A 22,480-nucleotide genomic window follows, 5' to 3' on the forward strand; every position below is an offset into this window, starting at 1 on the left:
CATTGACCATCAGGCATTGCGACAGGAGGAGTGCTTCTTGGGTAAAAGAGGAAGACAACAAACTCAGGGAAACACGTGGCCAGCCTGTGGTTTAGTGTAATTCCATTCTCGGGTTGGTTTAAAATTAACGAAATGTATCGGTCTAAGGATCAGACCGACAAAACCGAAGTCACGTGCATAAGGAATAGAGCAGACGTTATATATAACTTTAAAGTCTCCTTTTTCACTATGGGTCAACTGCCAAATTTCCCATGGAATGTAAGTAGCGGGGCTGCTTGCATGTTGTACTGTAGGGTCTGCATCATAAATTTAATGTATTTCTTTATTTTTTTATTGTTTAGGAATAGTAAGACATGAATACAGTAAAAACATCATTTGTTGTTGTTTTCTACAGTCCCTTGAAAGGGAGCTCGAGACCGACAGCTCATCAGAAATGATTCTAGATATTCTAAAGCAGGTATTGCCTGTCAAAAGCATTATTTTTTTTAATGTCGCACCTATTTAGTTAAATATATAGAAACAGTACATTGGATTACCGAGTTGGAAACCACACTAACAATTACTATTGTCACCTGTTTCCAGACATGCCTTCACCCACTGTGCTGTAAACATCCTCCCTCAGTAAGATATAGGAGACTGTTTCTGTCTCAGCTCATCAAAAGGGTGAGTTCTTTTATCTGATATATTTTTGGTCTGGTATCATTCTGTCAGAAAATAGTTCGCTATCGCACAGTAACTGGTGCATTTAAAAAAACGCAATTCTTACACGTTTCACATGAATAGAATAAAGTCTAAGTATATTATTAAAGCAAACAACGGTAATGTGATGCTTGTCTTCCCTGTGTGCAGCATGAAGCCAGTGGGAGGGAGCCCTGGATGAGCTCTATGATGCACTGGGGAAGTCCTGGGGTAGAGGAGGGGACAGAGTGCTACAAGAGCTATTTACTGGTACTACACACACACACACACTGTATTTAACAGAAGCTGTGTTCTACATTTTGCAGACGCTCTTATCCTGAACAACTTCCAGTAGTGCGTGAATACATTGTTTTCGTACTGGTCCCCCCGTGGGAATTGAACCCACAACCCTGGCGTTGCAAGCACCACGCTCTACCAGCCGAGCCACACGGGACCTCTATTTTATCCTTTAAAATAATACAATTATTATTCAATTCATGATTATTTTAATTAAATATACATTTTATATTTACCGTACGTGTGTGTGTGTGTGTAGCCGTGTGGAGAAGCAGTGAGTCTATCAGAGAGTACAGCTGTGATCTCTGAAGGAACTACAGGCCTGGTCACATGGGAGGCTGCTCTTTACCTCGCAGAATGGGCTCTGGAGAACACACACCTCTTCACTGATAGGTTGGTACACTACTGTGTGTGTTCTGTCTGGAGAACACACACCTCTTCACTGATAGGTTGGTACACTACTGTGTGTGTTCTGTCTGGAGAACACACCTCTTCACTGACAGGTTGGTACATTACTGTGTGTGTTCTGTCTGGAGAACACACACCTCTTCACTGATAGGTTGGTACACTACTGTGTGTGTTCTGTCTGGAGAACACACACCTCTTCACTGACAGGTTGGTACATTACTGTGTGTGTTATGTCATTGTGTTCTGTCTACAACTCATGCTGTGGTTACTACTCCTAATCTCAATCTGGTGTGTAATGTGAGTGTCCTCTGCCTGTGTGTGTGTGTGTGTGTGAGTCCTGTCTTTGCTCTCTCCTACAGGACAGTCCTAGAGCTGGGCAGTGGTGTAGGGTTGACTGGTATAGCAGTGTGTAGGTCCTCTCCCTGTGTGTGTGAGTCCTGTCTCTGCTCTCTCCTACAGGACAGTCCTAGAGCTGGGCAGTGGTGTAGGGTTGACTGGTATAGCAGTGTGTAGGTCCTCTCCCTGTGTGTGTGAGTCCTGTCTCTGCTCTCTCCTACAGGACAGTCCTAGAGCTGGGCAGTGGTGTAGGGTTGACTGGTATAGCAGTGTGTAGGTCCTCTCCTGTGTGTGTGAGTCCTGTCTCTGCTCTCTCCTACAGGACAGTCCTAGAGCTGGGCAGTGGTGTAGGGTTGACTGGTATAGCAGTGTGTAGGTCCTCTCCGTGTGTGTGAGTCCTGTCTCTGCTCTCTCCTACAGGACAGTCCTAGAGCTGGGCAGTGGTGTAGGGTTGACTGGTATAGCAGTGTGTAGGTCCTCTCCCTGTGTGTGTGAGTCCTGTCTCTGCTCTCTCCTACAGGACAGTCCTAGAGCTGGGCAGTGGTGTAGGGTTGACTGGTATAGCAGTGTGTAGGTCCTCTCCCTGTGTGTTGAGTCCTGTCTCTGCTCTCTCCTACAGGACAGTCCTAGAGCTGGGCAGTGGTGTAGGGTTGACTGGTATAGCAGTGTGTAGGTCCTCTCCCTGTGTGTGTGAGTCCTGTCTCTGCTCTCTCCTACAGGACAGTCCTAGAGCTGGGCAGTGGTGTAGGGTTGACTGGTATAGCAGTGTGTAGGTCCTCTCCCTGTGTGTGTGAGTCCTGTCTCTGCTCTCTCCTACAGGACAGTCCTAGAGCTGGGCAGTGGTGTAGGGTTGACTGGTATAGCAGTGTGTAGGTCCTGCAGTCCCTCCAGCTACGTGTTCAGTGACTGTCACCTCAGCGTTCTACATAGACTGAGGGACAACGTCCAGCTCAATGGGCTGGACAACCAGAACTCTCCCAGAGTGTGTGTGGAGCATCTGGACTGGGAGGAGGTGACAGAGAAGCAGCTGAGAGAGATCGGAGCCGCCACGGTCATCGCTGCAGGTAGGAACATGGTCTGGCTCTATTCTATTCAATCCGTAAAGCTGAAGATCCGCTTTAAAGGTAATGTTCCTTCTGTCGCGGACACTTCACAATAAACACTGCATATGTTCCTTCTGTCGCGGACACTTCACAATAAACACTGCATATGTTCCCTCTGTCGCGGACACTTCACAATAAACACTGCATATGTTCCCTCTGTCGCGGAGACTTCACAATAAACACTGCATATGTTCCCTCTGTCGCGGACACTTCACAATAAACACTGCATATGTTCCCTCTGTCACGGAGACTTCACAATAAACACTGCATATGTTCCTCTGTCGCGGACACTTCACAATAAACACTGCATATGTTCCCTCTGTCGCGGACACTTCACAATAAACACTGCATATGTTCCGTCTGTCGCGGACACTTCACAATAAACACTGCATATGTTCCCTCTGTCGCGGACACTTCACAATAAACACTGCATATGTTCCCTCTGTCGCGGACACTTCACAATAAACACTGCATATGTTCCCTCTGTCACGGAGACTTCACAATAAACACTGCATATGTTCCTTCTGTCGCGGAGACTTCACAATAAACACTGCATATGTTCCCTCTGTCGCGGAGACTTCACAATAAACACTGCATATGTTCCCTCTGTCACGGAGACTTCACAATAAACACTGCATATGTTCCCTCTGTCGCGGAGACTTCACAATAAACACTGCATATGTTCCATCTGTCGCGGAGACTTCACAATAAACACTGCATATGTTCCCTCTGTCACGGAGACTTCACAATAAACACTGCATATGTTCCCTCTGTCGCGGAGACTTCACAATAAACACTGCATATGTTCCCTCTGTCACGGACACTTCACAATAAACACTGCATATGTTCCCTCTGTCGCGGAGACTTCACAATAAACACTGCATATGTTCCTTCTGTCGCGGAGACTTCACAATAAACACTGCATATGTTCCCTCTGTCGCAGAGACTTCACAATAAACACTGCATATGTTCCCTCTGTCGCGGAGACTTCACAATAAACACTGCATATGTTCCCTCTGTCAAGGACACTTCACAATAAACACTGCATATGTTCCCTCTGTCACGGAGACTTCACAATAAACACTGCATATGTTCCTTCTGTCGCGGAGACTTCACAATAAACACTGCATATGTTCCTTCTGTCGCGGAGACTTCACAATAAACACTGCATATGTTCCCTCTGTCGCGGAGACTTCACAATAAACACTGCATATGTTCCCTCTGTCGCGGAGACTTCACAATAAACACTGCATATGTTCCCTCTGTCGCGGAGACTTCACAATAAACACTGCATATGTTCCCTCTGTCACGGAGACTTCACAATAAACACTGCATATGTTCCCTCTGTCACGGAGACTTCACAATAAACACTGCATATGTTCCCTCTGTCGCGGAGACTTCACAATAAACACTGCATATGTTCCCTCTGTCACGGACACTTCACAATAAACACTGCATATGTCAACTCAGTCAGAAATGACCTTTACATTTGTATGCAGATCTTCTGCGATGCTTTGGCGATATGGATTGAATCCAGCCTTTAATTACAACAAAAATTTCTCAAAAGATATTATTAGTTAGCCAGTACCTGGCAGTTACCTGACTGTTACCTGGCAGTTACCTGACTGTTACCTGGCTATTACCTGGCAGTTACCTGACTGTTACCTGGCAGTTACCTGACTGTTACCTGGCAGTTACCTGACTGTTACCTGGCAGTTACCTGACTGTTACCTGGCTATTACCTGGCAGTTACCTGACTGTTACCTGGCTATTACCTGGTAGTTACCTGGTACTTACCTGGCAGTTACCTGACTGTTACCTGGCTGTTACCTGGTACTTACCTGGCAGTTACCTGACTGTTACCTGGTAGTTACCTGGTACTTACCTGGCAGTTACCTGACTGTTACCTGGCTATTACCTGGTAGTTTCCTGGTACTTACCTGGCAGTTACCTGACTGTTACCTGGTAGTTACCTGGCAGTTACCTGGCAGTTACCTGGCTGTTACCTGGCAGTTACCTGACTGTTACATGGCAGTTACCTGACTGTTACCTGGTAGTTACCTGGCTGTTACCTGGCTGTTACCCGGTAGTTACCTGGCAGGTACCTGGCTGTTACCTGGCTAACTAATTGATCCAGCTTTCTGGAACAGCCCCCCGGTGCTGGTGAGGGATCAAATGTATTTCCTAATTCTGTCAGCTGACACATGTCCTGTTGTTTCCTAATTCTGTCAGCTGACACATGTCCTGTTGTTTCCTAATTATATTGTTGTCAGCTGACACATGTCCTGTTGTTTCCTAATTCTATTGTTGTCAGCTGACACATGTCCTGTTGTTTCCTAATTCTATTGTTGTCAGCTGACACATGTCCTGTTGTTTCCTAATTCTGTCAGCTGACACATGTCCTGTTGTTTCCTAATTCTGTCAGCTGACACATGTCCTGTTGTTTCCTAATTCTGTCAGCTGACACATGTCCTGTTGTTTCCTAATTCTGTTGTTGTCAGCTGACACATGTCCTGTTGTTTCCTAATTCTATTGTTGTCAGCTGACACATGTCCTGTTGTTTCCTAATTCTATTGTTGTCAGCTGACACATGTCCTGTTGTTTCCTGTGTTATAGATGTAGTTTACGATCCAGATATCATTGGCTGTCTGGTGAAGCTTCTCTCTAAGATCCTGAGGTGTTCGGCCAATGGCAGCCCTCCTGATGTCTACATCTCCTCCACCATCAGAAACCCCGACACATATAACAGTTTTAAACACCAGCTAGGTCAGTACTAAACCTAGAGCTTTGAGAGAACTAATGAAAATAGCTTTACAAGTTTAATGTATCATTAGTAGTAAACCAACTGTTTCAAAGAGCAGCTGAGTGAGGAGACTCTCCAACCCATAGATACTGTAGAGGATGAACCTCAATAGTGAGGAGACTCTCCAACCCATAGATACTGTAGAGGACGAACCTCAATAGTGAGGAGACTCTCCAACCCATAGATACTGTAGAGGACGAACCTCAATAGTGAGGAGACTCTCCAACCCATAGATACTGTAGAGGACGAACCTCAATAGTGAGGAGACTCTCCAACCCATAGATACTGTAGAGGACGAACCTCAATAGTGAGGAGACTCTCCAACCCATAGATACTGTAGAGGATGAACCTCAATAGTGAGGAGACTCTCCAACCCATAGATACTGTAGAGGACGAACCTCAATAGTGAGGAGACTCTCCAACCCATAGATACTGTAGAGGATGAACCTCAATAGTGAGGAGACTCTCCAACCCATAGATACTGTAGAGGATGAATCTCAATAGTGAGGAGACTCTCCAACCCATAGATACTGTAGAGGACGAACCTCAATAGTGAGGAGACTCTCCAACCCATAGATACTGTAGAGGATGAACCTCAATAGTGAGGAGACTCTCCAACCCATAGATACTGTAGAGGACGAACCTCAATAGTGAGGAGACTCTCCAACCCATAGATACTGTAGAGGACGAACCTCAATAGTGAGGAGACTCTCCAACCCATAGATACTGTAGAGGACGAATCTCAATAGTGAGGAGACTCTCCAACCCATAGATACTGTAGAGGATGAACCTCAATAGTGAGGAGACTCTCCAACCCATAGATACTGTAGAGGATGAACCTCAATAGTGAGGAGACTCTCCAACCCATAGATACTGTAGAGGATGAACCTCAATAGTGAGGAGACTCTCCAACCCATAGATACTGTAGAGGATGAACCTCAATAGTGAGGAGACTCTCCAACCCATAGATACTGTAGAGGTTGAACCTCAATAGTGAGGAGACTCTCCAACCCATAGATACTGTAGAGGATGAGACTCTCCAACCCATAGATACTGTAGAGCACATATGTCAGAGTCAAGGCCCGCGGGCCACATCCGGCCCGCAAGAAGGTTTTTTACGGCCCCTGGGATGATCTTGATTTATTATTAGAACCGGCCCCAGCAAGCCGGCAGCCCGCAGATCTTTTACACGCAAATACTACATTTCCCACAATGCAAAGGTCAGCTACAAGAGCAGTAGGGCTTCATTTCAATATTTATTGGCACAGCAGTCGTCAGCATCACAGTAAAATTAAGTTTCAGATACCCATCAAAAATGGCAAAACGGAAGGTGGATACTGAGAACCGGGGTTTCAAACAAGGTGGGAGTCAATATGTTCACGAAGGTAGCTGGAAAACCTGTGTGTCTTCTGTGTGGAGAAAGTGTGGCGGTACTGAAAGAGTATAATCTGAGACGACATTATGAAAATACACCGGACAAAAACAAGAATATGGACATGGAACAAAGGCTACAAAAGGCAGAGGAATCAAAACGAGGCCTCAAATCTCGACAGGCTCTGTTCAAAAAAGCCAAATCACAAGGCCAGGCTGCTGTCAAGGCCAGTTTTATTTTGGCAGAAGAGATCGCTAAATCAGCCCGGCCATTTACGGAGGGGGATTTCATCAAAAACTGCATGATTAAAGTTTGTGAAAAGTTTGCCCAAAAAAAGGCAACTCTTTTTAAATGTGAGTCTGAGCAGAAACACCAAAGAGTAGACCAGTTGTCCATCAATCTAAAAGAGCAGCTTGTGAAAAAGGGAAAAGATTTTATTGCATATTCCTTGGCTGTGGATGAGAGCACCGACATTTCTGACATTGCCCAGTTGTCAATTTTCATCCGCGGAGTGGACTCCAACCTAAGCGTGACAGAGGAGTTTTTGGCTTTACGTCCTATGCATGGCACAACTACGGGGCATGATTTGTATGAAGAGGTGTCAAGATGTAAATGAGATGGAGCTGCCTTGGGAAAAACTCGTGGGTTTGACAACCGACGGAGCACCTGCGATGTGTGGACACAGGAGCGGACTGGTGGCGAAGATACGGGAAAAGATGCAAGAGGAAAACGCGACAGGTGAGCTGACAGCTTATCATTGTATCATACACCAGGAAGCGTTGTGCGGTAAATCAACCTTGAAAATGGAGCATGTAATGAGCATCATCACGCGCACAGTTAACTTTATCAGAGCCAAAGGTTTGAATCCTGCAGTTCAAGGCATTTCAAAGTCAGCAAACGAGCATGGTGATTTGCCTTATCACACAGAGGTGCGATGGCTAAGCCAGGAAAGGTGCTTCAAAGATGTTTCGAGCTTCGTGAGGAGATTTGTCTGTTCTTGGACAGCTGGGAAAGACACAACACAACTCCGCATCTGCGAAATGTTTCTGTTTGAAATGGCTTTTCTGTGTGACATTACGAGTCATCTGAATGCAATAAACTTGCAGCTGCAGGGTCGGGATCGTGTCATCTCTGATATGTACAGTACAGTGAAGGCATTTAAAACCAAACACTCTTGGGAGACGCAGATGCGGAAAGAAAATTTGAGCCACTTTCCCAGCTGCCAGACCATGAAAGAGAAGCTCTCTACCAGTGCGTTCCCGAGCACACAGTTGGCTGATAAAATAGGTATGCTTGCCGCTGACTTTCGACGCCGATTTGCTGACTTTGAAGCACAAAAAAGCAGGTTGGAACTGCTCTGGTAACCCATTTGCTGTTGACGTGGAAAGCTCACCACCAAACCTCCAAATGGAGTTGATTGACCTCCAATGCAATGATGCACTGAGGGCAAAACATGCTCCATGGGTTGCAAGTTCGCCCTTCCTCCCGGCACAATGCCCCAGCTGTGCATCCAGGCTGCTCAAAACGTTGTCTATGTTTCAGCACATACCTGTGTGAACAACTGTTTTCTTTGATGAACCTGAACAAAACATCACACAGAAGTCGACTTACTGCTGAACACCTCCACTCAATTCTGAGGATTTCTTCAGCTCAGAGCCTTGTCAACATTGATGAACTTGTGGAAAAGATGGGACACCATCTCAAGTATCACCTCAACCTCAAACAAGTGAACATTAATGCAATCACATATTTAGAGTTTTACTCAGTTCAAGTTTAAAAGTTAAAATGTAATATTTGTTTTCACTGCATGTTACTTCTCCTTAAACAAAGTGTTGTTTTTGATTAATAGATTTTTGCACTTTATTTTTGTATTTCAATCCAATTATATTTTTAAAAATTTCAGTTGAGTGGATGATAGAAAATTGCTATTATTGTTTTTTTTCTTTTCAGTAAATTTAGCCCACTTTTGCTAAAAGAGAAAATATGGTCTACTGATGGTGCCTTGAATGGTTTCTTTCATTTAATGTTCATGTTATGGGGATATTTATATAAAGGAAATTTGTCTTTGTGTCTGTTGAAAATTAAAACTTTACTCAGAGCCATAAGAAAATCCCCCTTTATTTATCTGATCATATTGTAATATATTTGTTAGGTTTTCAAGGTTCAATTAGGTTCACTAGACTAGCCTGGTCATTTAAAAATTTTTCAATGAACATTCGAGAACAGTCCGGCCCTCGTTTTAATTCCTCTTGTAGCTGATTTTTATTTGGCCCTCCGTCCATTTGACTTTGACACCCTGCTTACAGTATCTATGGGTTGAGAGTCTCAGATCTACAGTATCTATGGGTCAGAGAGTCTCATCCTCACAGTATCTATGGGTTTTCCAGTCTCATCCTCTTCAGGGGTGTCAAAGTCAAATGGACTCCAACTAAAACCTTGGTTGAAACCCCGGTTCTCAGTATCCACCTTCCGTTTTGCCATTTTTGATGGGTATCTGAAAGTTAATTTTACTGTGATGCTGACGACTGCTGTGCCAATAAATATTGAAATGAAGCAGCCTACTGCTCGGTGCGTCACCTTTGCATTGTGGGAAATGTAGTATTGGTGCGTGTAAAAGATCTGCGGGCTGCCGGCTTGCTGCGGGCCGGTTCTAATAATAAATCAAGATCATCCCAGGGGCCGTAAAAAACCTTCTTGCGGGCCGGATGTGGCCCGCGGGCCTTGACTCTGACATATGTGCTGTAGAGGATGAGACTCTCCAACCCATAGATACTGTAGAGGATGAGACTCTCCAACCCATAGATACTGTAGAGGACGAACCTCAATAGTCTTCAAGTGGCCTCGTCACCTTGTATCCCGGGTTACAGTGAAGTTCTAGGTGACAACTGATGTAAATAAGGGCTTTATAAATACATGTGATTGATCTCGTCCATCTCCACTGTTCTGGAGAGATCTAATCCTATTGCCTTGGATGAAGTCCTTTCCTGATGCATCTATAATTATAAACATCTGAAACTGATGGGTCTATAATTATACACATCTGAAACTGATGCGTCTATAATTCTACACCTCTGAAACTGATGGATCTATAACTTCTCCTTTGTTTTTCTCTCCCACAGAAAGTTCTGGAATCCAACATGAGGTCATGACAGGACCAGTGACCCATGTGTTCTTTTACAACAGACAAGCCACCATAGAGATGATCAAACTCTACATATAATAATGGCATCCTATTCCCATTGTAAGTGCACTACTTTTGACCAGGGTCCATAGGGCTTGTGGTTAAAAGTAGTGCACTAGATAGGGAATAGGGTGCCATTTGGGATGCACACAATATGAGACCAAGCCAGAACCAGATGTGTATTACTGTGTAATAAAGTCTTTATTTACATTGTGTGGAAAATATCCCATTTATACATTATCATCAACATACACATCAAGTGTTGTTTAAGAGGAGAATCTAAACGGCCTGGAATGAAGAGATCCACAGAAGGAGAGAGAGAAAAGGGGAGAGAGAGAGAGCAGAGGAAAGACTAGCCTGATGTAACGATCTCTCTTTCCGACAGGTCCTCAAAGTGGAGACCATGTGGCAGTTGGTAGCAGGTAGCCCAGCGGTTCAGAGCAGGGAGCCTAGCGGTTCAGAGCAGGTAGCCTAGCGGTTCAGAGCAGGTAGCCTAGCGGTTCAGAGCAGGTAGCCTAGCGGTTCAGAGCAGGTAGCCTAGCGGTTCAGAGCAGGTAGCCTGGCGGTTCAGAGCAGGGAGCCTAGCGGTTCAGAGCAGGTAGCCTAGCGGTTCAGAGCAGGTAGCCTAGCGGTTCAGAGCAGGTAGCCTGGCGGTTCAGAGCAGGTAGCCTAGCAGTTCAGAGCAGGTAGCCTAACGGTTAAGAGCGTTCGGCCAGTAACCGAAAAGTCGTTGGTTTGAGTCCCCGAGCAGACTAGGTGAAACATCTGTGGATGTGCCCTTGAACAAGGCACTTAACCCTAATTGCTCCTGTAAGTCGTTCTGGATAAGAGCGTCTGTTAAAATGTTCAAGATTGGAGGCTCAAAAAGTGGGTTTGAAACGGAGCGAAGATGTAGAGAGGGGATGAGTCAGCTGCTGTAAAGAGGTCTGTCTAACAGGGGGAGTCAGGGTGCAGTGAGGAGAGGCAGGACATTCTGGTCCCAGTTCTGGTCCCACCGCTGCCCCCCACTGGCCCGGAGGTTCCCCCTGAACTGACCCAGTTTGCCCTCATCCTCACAGTCAGGGAAGTCCCACAGCAGAGACTGGAGAGACACAACATAGGGACATGAACAGTTTTTAAAAAAAATTTACGGGTAGATTGGATCCTGTCTAAAACAGCCATGTGTATATCAGACCATATACCACTGTCACAGGAACTGGTTACAGTCAGATAAGACAGATGGCAGTTGACAGGATCATACCACTGGGAAGTGATGTGGGATAAATCAGGGGTTTCTGTATCTCCTCAGCTGAACAGTAGTAGTATATTACTGTACCTTGAGCTGTCCAGATAGTTCCTCAGCTGAACAGTAGTATTATATTACTGTACCTTGAGCTGTCCAGATAGTTCCTCAGCTGAACAGTAGTATTATATTACTGTACCTTGAGCTGTTCAGATATATACTACTACTGTTCAGCTGAGGAACTTACTGTACCTTGAGCTGTCCAGATAGTTCCTCAGCTGAACAGTAGTAGTATATTACTGTACCTTGAGCTGTCCAGATAGTTCCTCAGCTGAACAGTAGTATTATATTACTGTACCTTGAGCTGTCCAGATAGTTCCTCAGCTGAACAGTAGTAGTATATTACTGTACCTTGAGCTGTCCAGATAGTTCCTCAGCTGAACAGTAGTAGTATATTACTGTACCTTGAGCTGTCCAGATAGTTCCTCAGCTGAACAGTAGTATTATATTACTGTACCTTGAGCTGTTCAGATAGTTCCTCAGCTGAACAGTAGTATTATATTACTGTACCTTGAGCTGTCCAGATAGTTCCTCAGAGTCTTTGAAGATCAACCCGTTCTCCTCGTGTTTCACCAGCTCATGTAGACTACAGAGGAGAATATAACAGAGTTAACAGAGAGACTGACAACACAGGAGAATATAACAGGGTTAACAGAGAGACTGACAACACAGGAGAATATAACAGAGTTAACAGAGAGACTGACAACACAGGAGAATATAACAGAGAGGCTGACAACACAGGATAATATAACAGGGTTAACAGAGAGACTGACAACACAGGAGAATATAACAGAGAGACTGACAACACAGGAGAATATAACAGAGAGACTGACAACACAGGAGAATATAACAGGGTTAACAGAGAGACTGACAACACAGGAGAATATAACAGGGTTGACAGAGAGACTGACAACACAGGAGAATATAACAGAGTTAACAGAGAGACTGACAACACAGGAGAATATAACAGAGAGACTGACAACACAGGAGAATATAACAGAGTTAACAGAGAGACTGACAACACAGGATAATATAACAGAGAGACTGACAACACAGGAGAATATAACAGAGAGACTGACAACACAGGAGAATATAACAGGGTTAACAGAGAGACTGACAACACAGGAGAATATAACAGGGTTAACAGAGAGACTGACAACACAGGAGAATATAACAGAGAGACTGACAACACAGGAGAATATAACAGGGTTAACAGAGAGACTGACAACACAGGAGAATATAACAGAGAGACTGACAACACAGGAGAATATAACAGAGAGACTGACAACACAGGAGAATATAACAGAGAGACTGACAACACAGGAGAATATAACAGGGTTAGATCCACATTAAACACAGCACAGGAAACTCCGTCCAAAACAGATCAGATCAGCACATAGCCTCTCTGCATGGGGGTAGAAGGTGACTGTTGACCCAGGGTTTAGAGTATTCCCTCAGCAGTAGAAGGTGACTGTTGACCCAGGATTTAGAGTACTCCCTCAGCAGTAGAAGGTGACCCAGGGTTTAGAGTATTCCCTCAGCAGTAGAAGGTGACCCAGGGTTTAGAGTATTCCCTCAGCAGTAGAAGGTGACCCAGGGTTTAGAGTTTTCCCTCAGCAGTAGTAGGTGACCCAGGGTTTAGAGTATTCCCTCAGCAGTAGAAGGTGACCCAGGGTTTAGAGTATTCCCTCAGCAGTAGAAGATGACTGTTGACCCAGGGTTTAGAGTATTCCCTCAGCAGTAGAAGGTGACTGTTGACCCAGGGTTTAGAGTATTCCCTCAGCAGTAGAAGGTGACCCAGGGTTTAGAGTATTCCCTCAGCAGTAGAAGGTGACCCAGGGTTTAGAGTATTCCCTCAGCAGTAGAAGGTGACTGTTGACCCAGGGTTTAGAGTATTCCCTCAGCAGTAGAAGGTGACCCAGGGTTTAGAGTATTCCCTCAGCAGTAGAAGGTGACCCAGGGTTTAGAGTATTCCCTCAGCAGTAGAAGGTGACTGTTGACCCAGGGTTTAGAGTATTCCCTCAGCAGTAGAAGGTGACCCAGGGTTTAGAGTATTCCCTCAGCAGTAGAAGGTGACACAGGGTTTAGAGTTTTCCCTCAGCAGTAGAAGGTGACCCAGGGTTTAGAGTTTTCCCTCAGCAGTAGAAGGTGACCCAGGGTTTAGAGTATTCCCTCAGCAGTAGAAGGTGACCCAGGGTTTAGAGTATTCCCTCAGCAGTAGAAGGTGACCCAGGGTTTAGAGTATTCCCTCAGCAGTAGAAGGTGACTGTTGACCCAGGATTTAGAGTACTCCCTCAGCAGTAGAAGGTGACCCAGGGTTTAGAGTATTCCCTCAGCAGTAGAAGGTGACCCAGGGTTTAGAGTTTTCCCTCAGCAGTAGAAGGTGACCCAGGGTTTAGAGTTTTCCCTCAGCAGTAGAAGGTGACCCAGGGTTTAGAGTTTTCCCTCAGCAGTAGAAGGTGACCCAGGGTTTAGAGTTTTCCCTCAGCAGTAGAAGGTGACTGTTGACCCAGGGTTTAGAGTATTCCCTCAGCAGTAGAAGGTGACTGTTGACCCAGGGTTTAGAGTATTCCCTCAGCAGTAGAAGGTGACTGTTGACCCAGGGTTTAGAGTTTTCCCTCAGCAGTAGAAGGTGACCCAGGGTTTAGAGTATTCCCTCAGCAGTAGAAGGTGACCCAGGGTTTAGAGTATTCCCTCAGCAGTAGAAGGTGACCCAGGGTTTAGAGTATTCCCTCAGCAGTAGAAGGTGACCCAGGGTTTAGAGTATTCCCTCAGCAGTAGAAGGTGACCCAGGGTTTAGAGTATTCCCTCAGCAGTAGAAGGTGACTGTTGACCCAGGGTTTAGAGTATTCCCTCAGCAGTAGAAGGTGACTGTTGACCCAGGGTTTAGAGTATTCCCTCAGCAGTAGAAGGTGACCCAGGGTTTAGAGTATTCCCTCAGCAGTAGAAGGTGACCCAGGGTTTAGAGTATTCCCTCAGCAGTAGAAGGTGACCCAGGGTTTAGAGTACTCCCTCAGCAGTAGAAGGTGACTGTTGACCCAGGGTTTAGAGTATTCCCTCAGCAGTAGAAGGTGACCCAGGGTTTAGAGTACTCCCTCAGCAGTAGAAGGTGACCCAGGGTTTAGAGTACTCCCTCAGCAGTAGAAGGTGACCCAGGGTTTAGAGTACTCCTTCAGCAGTAGAATGTGACCCAGGGTTTAGAGTATTCCCTCAGCAGTAGAAGGTGACTGTTGACCCAGGGTTTAGAGTATTCCCTCAGCAGTAGAAGGTGACTGTTGACCCAGGGTTTAGAGTTTTCCCTCAGCAGTAGAAGGTGACTGTTGACCCAGGGTTTAGAGTATTCCCTCAGCAGTAGAAGGTGACCCAGGGTTTAGAGTATTCCCTCAGCAGTAGAAGGTGACCCAGGGTTTAGAGTATTCCCTCAGCAGTAGAAGGTGACCCAGGGTTTAGAGTATTCCCTCAGCAGTAGAAGGTGACTGTTGACCCAGGGTTTAGAGTATTCCCTCAGCAGTAGAAGGTGACTGTTGACCCAGGGTTTAGAGTTTTCCCTCAGCAGTAGAAGGTGACTGTTGACCCAGGGTTTAGAGTATTCCCTCAGCAGTAGAAGGTGACCCAGGGTTTAGAGTATTCCCTCAGCAGTAGAAGGTGACCCAGGGTTTAGAGTACTCCCTCAGCAGTAGAAGGTGACCCAGGGTTTAGAGTACTCCCTCAGCAGTAGAAGGTGACCAAGGGTTTAGAGTACTCCCTCAGCAGTAGAAGGTGACCCAGGGTTTAGAGTATTCCCTCAGCAGTAGAAGGTGACCCAGGGTTTAGAGTACTCCCTCAGCAGTAGAAGGTGACTGTTGACCCAGGGTTTAGAGTACTCCCTCAGCAGTAGAAGGTGACTGTTGACCCAGGGTTTAGAGTATTCCCTCAGCAGTAGAAGGTGACTGTTGACCCAGGGTTTAGAGTATTCCCTCAGCAGTAGAAGGCGCCGACTGAGATGGCCGCCCGCCGCGTTCTAGGAAACTATGCAGTTTTTTGTTTTTACGTGTTATTTCTTACATTAGTACCCCAGGTCATCTTAGGTTTCATTACATACAGTCGAGAAGAACTACTGAATATAAGATCAGCGCCAACTCACCATCAGTACGACCAAGAATATGTTTTCTGCGACGCGGATCCGGTGTTCTGCCTTACAAACAGGACAACGGAATGGATGCATGCAGCGACCCAAGGAAACGACTCCGAAAAAGAGGGAAACGAGGCGGTGTTCTGGTCAGACTCCGAAAAAGGGCACATCGCGCACCACTCCCCAGCATTCTTCTTGCCAATGTCCAGTCTCTTGACAACAAGGTTGACGAAATCCGAGCAAGGGTAGCATTCCAGAGGGACATCAGAGACTGCAACGTTCTCTGCTTCACAGAAACATGGCTTACTGGGAAGACGCTATCCGACGCGGTGCAGCCAACGGGTTTCTCCACGCATCGCGCCGACAGAAACAAACATCTTTCTGGTAAGAAGAGTGGCGGGGGCGTATGCCTCATGACTAACGAGACATGGTGTGATGAAGGAAACATACAGGAACTCAAATCCTTCTGTTCACCTGATTTAGAATTCCTCACAATCAAATGTAGACCGCATTATCTTCCAAGAGAATTCTCCTCGATTATAATCACAGCCGTATATATCCCCCAAGCAGACACATCGATGGCTCTGAGCGAACTTTATTTCTTTGCAAACTGGAAACCATTTATCCGGAGGCTGCATTCATTGTAGCTGGGGATTTTAACAAAGCTAATCTGAAAACAAGACTCCCTAAATTTTACCAGCATATCGATTGCGCAACCAGGGTGGTAAAACCTTGGATCATTGTTACTCTAACTTCCGCGACGCATATAAGGCCCTGCCCCGCCCCCTTTCGGAAAAGCTGACCACGACTCCATTTTGCTGATCCCTGCCTACAGGCAGAAACTAAAACAAGAGGCTCCCACGCTGAGGTCTGTCCAACGCTGGTCAGACCAAGCTGACTCCACACTCCAAGACTGCTTCCATCACGTGGACTGGGACATGTTTCAGTATTGCGTCAGATGGAAATATTGACGAATACGCTGATTCGGTGTGCGAGTTCATTAGAACGTGCGTCGAAGATGTCGTTCCCATAGCAACGATAAAAACATTCCCAAACCAGAAACCGTGGATTGATGGCAGCATTCGCGTGAAACTGAAAGCGCGAACCACTGCTTTTAATCAGGGCAAGGTGTCTGGTAATATGTCCGAATATAAACAATGCAGCTATTCCCTCCGCAAGGCTATTAAACAAGCTAAGCGTCAGTACAGAGACAAAGTGGAATCTCAATTCAATGGCTCAGACACAAGAGGCATGTGGCAGGGTCTACAGTCAATCACGGACTACAAGAAGAAACCCAGCCCAGTCACGGACCAGGATGTCTTGCTCCCAGGCAGACTAAATAACTTTTTGCCCGCTTTGAGGACAATACATTGCCACTGACACGGCCTGCAACGAAAACATGCGGTCTCTCCTTCACTGCAGCCGAGGTGAGTAAGACATTTAAACGTGTTAACCCTCGCAAGGCTGCAGGCCCAGACGGCATCCCCAGCCGCGCCCTCAGAGCATGCGCAGACCAGCTGGCGGTGTGTTTACGGACATATTCAATCAATCCCTATACCAGTCTGCTGTTCCCACATGCTTCAAGAGGGCCACCATTGTTCCTGTTCCCAAGAAAGCTAAGGTAACTGAGCTAAACGACTACCGCCCGTAGCACTCACTTCCGTCATCATGAAGTGCTTTGAGAGACTAGTCAAGGACCATATCACCTCCACCCTACCTGACACCCTAGACCCACTCCAATTTGCTTACCGCCCAAATAGGTCCACAGACGATGCAATCTCAACCACACTGCACACTGCCCTAACCCACCTGGACAAGAGGAATACCTATGTGAGAATGCTGTTCATCGACTACAGCTCGGCATTCAACACCATAGTACCCTCCAAGCTCGTCATCAAGCTCGAGACCCTGGGTCTCGACCCTGCCCTGTGCAACTGGGTTCTGGACTTCCTGACGGGCCGCCCCCAGGTGGTGAGGGTAGGCAACAACATCTCCTCCCCGCTGATCCTCAACACTGGGGCCCCACAAGGGTGCGTTCTGAGCCCTCTCCTGTACTCCCTGTTCACCCACGACTGTGTGGCCATGCACGCCTCCAACTCAATCATCAAGTTTGCGGACGACACAACAGTGGTAGGCTTGATTACCAACAACGACGAGACGGCCTACAGGGAGGAGGTGAGGGCCCTCGGAGTGTGGTGTCAGGAAAATAACCAAAACTAAGGAGATGATTGTGGACTTCAGGAAACAGCAGAGGGAACACCCCCCTATCCACATCGATGGATCAGTAGTGGAGAGGGTAGCAAGTTTTAAGTTCCTCGGCATACACATCACAGACAAACTGAATTGGTCCACTCACACTGACAGCGTCGTGAAGAAGGCGCAGCAGCGCCTCTTCAACCTCAGGAGGCTGAAGAAATTCGGCTTGTCGCCAAAAGCACTCACAAACTTCTACAGATGCACAATCGAGAGCATCCTGGCGGGCTGTATCACCGCCTGGTACGGCAACTGCTCCGCCCTCAACCGTAAGGCTCTCCAGAGGGTAGTGAGGTCTGCACAACGCATCACCGGGGGCAAACTACCTGCCCTCCAGGACACCTACACCACCCGATGTTACAGGAAGGCCATAAAGATCATCAAGGACATCAACCACCCGAACCACTGCCTGTTCACCCCGCTATCATCCAGAAGGCGAGGTCAGTACAGGTGCATCAAAGCTGGGACCGAGAGACTGAAAAACAGCTTCTATCTCAAGGCCATCAGACTGTTAAACAGCCACCACTAACATTGAGTGGCTGCTGCCAACACACTGTCATTGACACTGACCCAACTCCAGCCACTTTAATAATGGGAAATGATGTAAATATATCACTAGCCACTTTAAACAATGCTACCTTATATAATGTTACTTACCCTACATTATTCATCTCATATGCATATGTATATACTGTACTCTAGATCATCGACTGCATTCTTATGTCACTAGCCACTTTAACTATGCCACTTTGTTTACTTTGTCTACATACTCATCTCATATGTATATACTGTACTCGATACCATCTACTGTATGCTGCTCTGTACCATCACTCATTCATATATCCTTATGTACATATTCCTTATCCCCTTACACTGTGTATAAGACAGTAGTTTTGGAATTGTTAGTTAGATTACTTGTTGGTTATCACTGCATTGTCGGAACTAGAAGCACAAGCATTTCGCTACACTCGCATTAACATCTGCTAACCATGTGTATGTGACAAATAAAATTTGATTTGATTTGATTTGACCCAGGGTTTAGAGTATTCCCTCAGCAGTAGAAGGTGACCCAGGGTTTAGAGTATTCCCTCAGCAGTAGAAGGTGACCCAGGGTTTAGAGTTTTCCCTCAGCAGTAGAAGGTGACCCAGGGTTTAGAGTATTCCCTCAGCAGTAGAAGGTGACCCAGGGTTTAGAGTATTCCCTCAGCAGTAGAAGGTGACTGTTGACCCAGGGTTTAGAGTATTCCCTCAGCAGTAGAAGGTGACCCAGGGTTTAGAGTATTCCCTCAGCAGTAGAAGGTGACCCAGGGTTTAGAGTATTCCCTCAGCAGTAGAAGGTGACCCAGGGTTTAGAGTATTCCCTCAGCAGTAGAAGGTGACTGTTGACCCAGGATTTAGAGTATTCCCTCAGCAGTAGAAGGTGACCCAGGATTTAGAGTATTCCCTCAGCAGTAGAAGGTGACTGTTGACCCAGGGTTTAGAGTATTCCCTCAGCAGTAGAAGGTGACTGTTGACCCAGGGTTTAGAGTATTCCCTCAGCAGTAGAAGGTGACTGTTGACCCAGGGTTTAGAGTATTCCCTCAGCAGTAGAAGGTGACTGTTGACCCAGGGTTTAGAGTATTCCCTCAGCAGTAGAAGGTGACCCAGGGTTTAGAGTATTCCCTCAGCAGTAGAAGGTGACCCAGGGTTTAGAGTATTCCCTCAGCAGTAGAAGGTGACCCAGGGTTTAGAGTATTCCCTCAGCAGTAGAAGGTGACTGTTGACCCAGGGTTTAGAGTTTTCCCTCAGCAGTAGAAGGTGACCCAGGGTTTAGAGTTTTCCCTCAGCAGTAGAAGGTGACCCAGGGTTTAGAGTATTCCCTCAGCAGTAGAAGGTGACTGTTGACCCAGGGTTTAGAGTATTCCCTCAGCAGTAGAAGGTGACCCAGGGTTTAGAGTATTCCCTCAGCAGTAGAGGGTGACCCAGGGTTTAGACTATTCCCTCAGCAGTAGAAGGTGACCCAGGGTTTAGAGTATTCCCTCAGCAGTAGAAGGTGACTGTTGACCCAGGATTTAGAGTATTCCCTCAGCAGTAGAAGGTGACCCAGGATTTAGAGTATTCCCTCAGCAGTAGAAGGTGACTGTTGACCCAGGGTTTAGAGTATTCCCTCAGCAGTAGAAGGTGACCCAGGGTTTAGAGTATTCCCTCAGCAGTAGAAGGTGACCCAGGGTTTAGAGTACTCCCTCAGCAGTAGAAGGTGACCCAGGGTTTAGAGTTTTCCCTCAGCAGTAGAAGGTGACCCAGGGTTTAGAGTATTCCCTCAGCAGTAGAAGGTGACCCAGGGTTTAGAGTATTCCCTCAGCAGTAGAAGGTGACCAAGGGTTTAGAGTATTCCCTCAGCAGTAGAAGGTGACCCAGGGTTTAGAGTATTCCCTCAGCAGTAGAAGGTGACCCAGGGTTTAGAGTACTCCCTCAGCAGTAGAAGGTGACCAAGGGTTTAGAGTATTCCCTCAGCAGTAGAAGGTGACCCAGGGTTTAGAGTATTCCCTCTGCAGTAGAAGGTGACCCAGGGTTTAGAGTACTCCCTCAGCAGTAGAAGGTGACCCAGGGTTTAGAGTATTCCCTCAGCAGTAGAAGGTGACCCAGGGTTTAGAGTATTCCCTCAGCAGTAGAAGGTGACCCAGGGTTTAGAGTTTTCCCTCAGCAGTAGAAGGTGACCCAGGGTTTAGAGTATTCCCTCAGCAGTAGAAGGTGACCCAGGGTTTAGAGTATTCCCTCAGCAGTAGAAGGTGACCCAGGGTTTAGAGTATTCCCTCAGCAGTAGAAGGTGACCCAGGGTTTAGAGTATTCCCTCAGCAGTAGAAGGTGACTGTTGACCCAGGGTTTAGAGTATTCCCTCAGCAGTAGAAGGTGACTGTTGACCCAGGGTTTAGAGTATTCCCTCAGCAGTAGAAGGTGACTGTTGACCCAGGGTTTAGAGTATTCCCTCAGCAGTAGAAGGTGACCCAGGGTTTAGAGTATTCCCTCAGCAGTAGAAGGTGACTGTTGACCCAGGGTTTAGAGTATTCCCTCAGCAGTAGAAGGTGACCCAGGATTTAGAGTACTCCCTCAGCAGTAGAAGGTGACCCAGGGTTTAGAGTATTCCCTCAGCAGTAGAAGGTGACCCAGGGTTTAGAGTATTCCCTCAGCAGTAGAAGGTGACTGTTGACCCAGGGTTTAGAGTATTCCCTCAGCAGTAGAAGGTGACCCAGGGTTTAGAGTATTCCCTCAGCAGTAGAAGGTGACCCAGGGTTTAGAGTATTCCCTCAGCAGTAGAAGGTGACAGCACAGACAGTGTGTGTGGACATGGTGTCAGAAGGTGCCTGTTAAAGAGTCCTGTCTCACCAGTAGAAGTGGACTGTTAAAGAGTCCTGTCTCACCAGTAGAAGTGGACTGTTAAAGAGTCCTGTCTCACCAGTAGAAGTGGACTGTTAAAGAGTCCTGTCTCACCAGTAGAAGTGGATGGCACAGACAGGCAGACAGCAGCCAAACATGTCCACCACCTTCATAGGCAGGTCCAGACCACTGGACGACTTATGGAGACAAACACCCAGATCTGCTGAGCCTGGGACAGGGAGAACATTCAGAACATCAGTACACACACACACACACACACACACCTGCTGAGCCTGGGACAGGAGAACATACAGAACATCAGTACACACACACACACACACACACACACACACACACACACACACACACACACACACACACACACACACACACACACATCTGCTGAGCCTGGGACAGGGAGACCTCACTAACCTAGCAGAACAGGGTAGTCCTCTGCCTCCAGCCATGGAGTACAGACCTGCTGAGCCTGGGACAGGGAGAACACACTAACCTAGCAGAACAGGGTAGTCCTCTGTCTCCATGGAGTACAGACCTGCTGAGCCTGGGACAGGGAGAACACACTAACCTAGCAGAACAGGGTAGTCCTCTGCCTCCATGTGAGTACAGACCTGCTGAGCCTGGGACAGGGAGAACACACTAACCTAGCAGAACAGGGTAGTCCTCTGCCTCCATGGAGTACAGACCTGCTGAGCCTGGGACAGGGAGAACACACTAACCTAGCAGAACAGGGTAGTCCTCTGTCTCCAGCCATGGAGTAGTCCTCTGTCTCCACAGACCTGCTGAGCCTGGGACAGGGAGAACACACTAACCTAGCAGAACAGGGTAGTCATCTGTCTCCATGGAGTACAGACCTGCTGAGCCTGGGACAGGGAGACCACACTAACCTAGCAGAACAGGGTAGTCCTCTGTCTCCATGGAGTACAGACCTGCTGAGCCTGGGACAGGGAGAACACACTAACCTAGCAGAACAGGGTAGTCCTCTGTCTCCATGGAGTACAGACCTGCTGAGCCTGGGACAGGGAGACCACACTAACCTAGCAGAACAGGGTAGTCCTCTGTCTCCATGGAGTACAGACCTGCTGAGCCTGGGACAGGGAGACCACACTAACCTAGCAGAACAGGGTAGTCCTCTGCCTCCAGCCATGGAGTACAGATCTTCACGTGCTCAAAGCTCAGGGTGTCGATCAGCTTCCTGTAGTGGTCCTTCTGAGGACCCTTACCTGGTCTCACACACACAGGGAATTGAAACAACACGTATCTAGGGTTAACAGTATGTCATTG

General features: G+C 46.9%; 1 protein-coding gene, 1 non-coding gene and 1 pseudogene across 4 annotated transcripts in view; 1 reads left to right on the top strand and 2 right to left on the bottom strand.

Moving 5' to 3' along the window:
* LOC135564853 (protein-lysine N-methyltransferase EEF2KMT-like) lies at window positions 1-10,388 on the top strand (annotated as a pseudogene).
* Window positions 1,058-1,134, bottom strand: trnaa-ugc (transfer RNA alanine (anticodon UGC)). Its single transcript has one exon. It is a non-coding gene; the product is annotated as a tRNA-Ala (tRNA).
* The window catches only part of LOC115116297 (chitobiosyldiphosphodolichol beta-mannosyltransferase), a 25,399-nt gene continuing 13,279 nt past the window's right edge, over window positions 10,361-22,480 (bottom strand). For 2 of the 3 annotated variants that reach the window (XM_065010917.1, XM_065010919.1), the window contains 4 exons: window positions 22,309-22,419; window positions 21,293-21,407; window positions 11,971-12,046; window positions 10,361-11,259 (listed from right to left, as the gene is read on the bottom strand). In XM_065010917.1, coding sequence (XP_064866989.1) covers window positions 11,122-11,259; window positions 11,971-12,046; window positions 21,293-21,407; window positions 22,309-22,419 — 440 coding nt within the window. In that variant the 3' untranslated portion in view covers window positions 10,361-11,121. Of the gene's footprint in view, window positions 11,260-11,970; window positions 12,047-21,257; window positions 21,408-22,308; window positions 22,420-22,480 lie in introns of those variants that run through there. The other variant, XM_065010918.1, reaches the window with a different exon arrangement.

The sequence above is a fragment of the Oncorhynchus nerka genome, linkage group LG26, assembly GCF_034236695.1.
Source record: "Oncorhynchus nerka isolate Pitt River linkage group LG26, Oner_Uvic_2.0, whole genome shotgun sequence".
NCBI classification, from domain to species: domain Eukaryota; kingdom Metazoa; phylum Chordata; class Actinopteri; order Salmoniformes; family Salmonidae; genus Oncorhynchus; species Oncorhynchus nerka.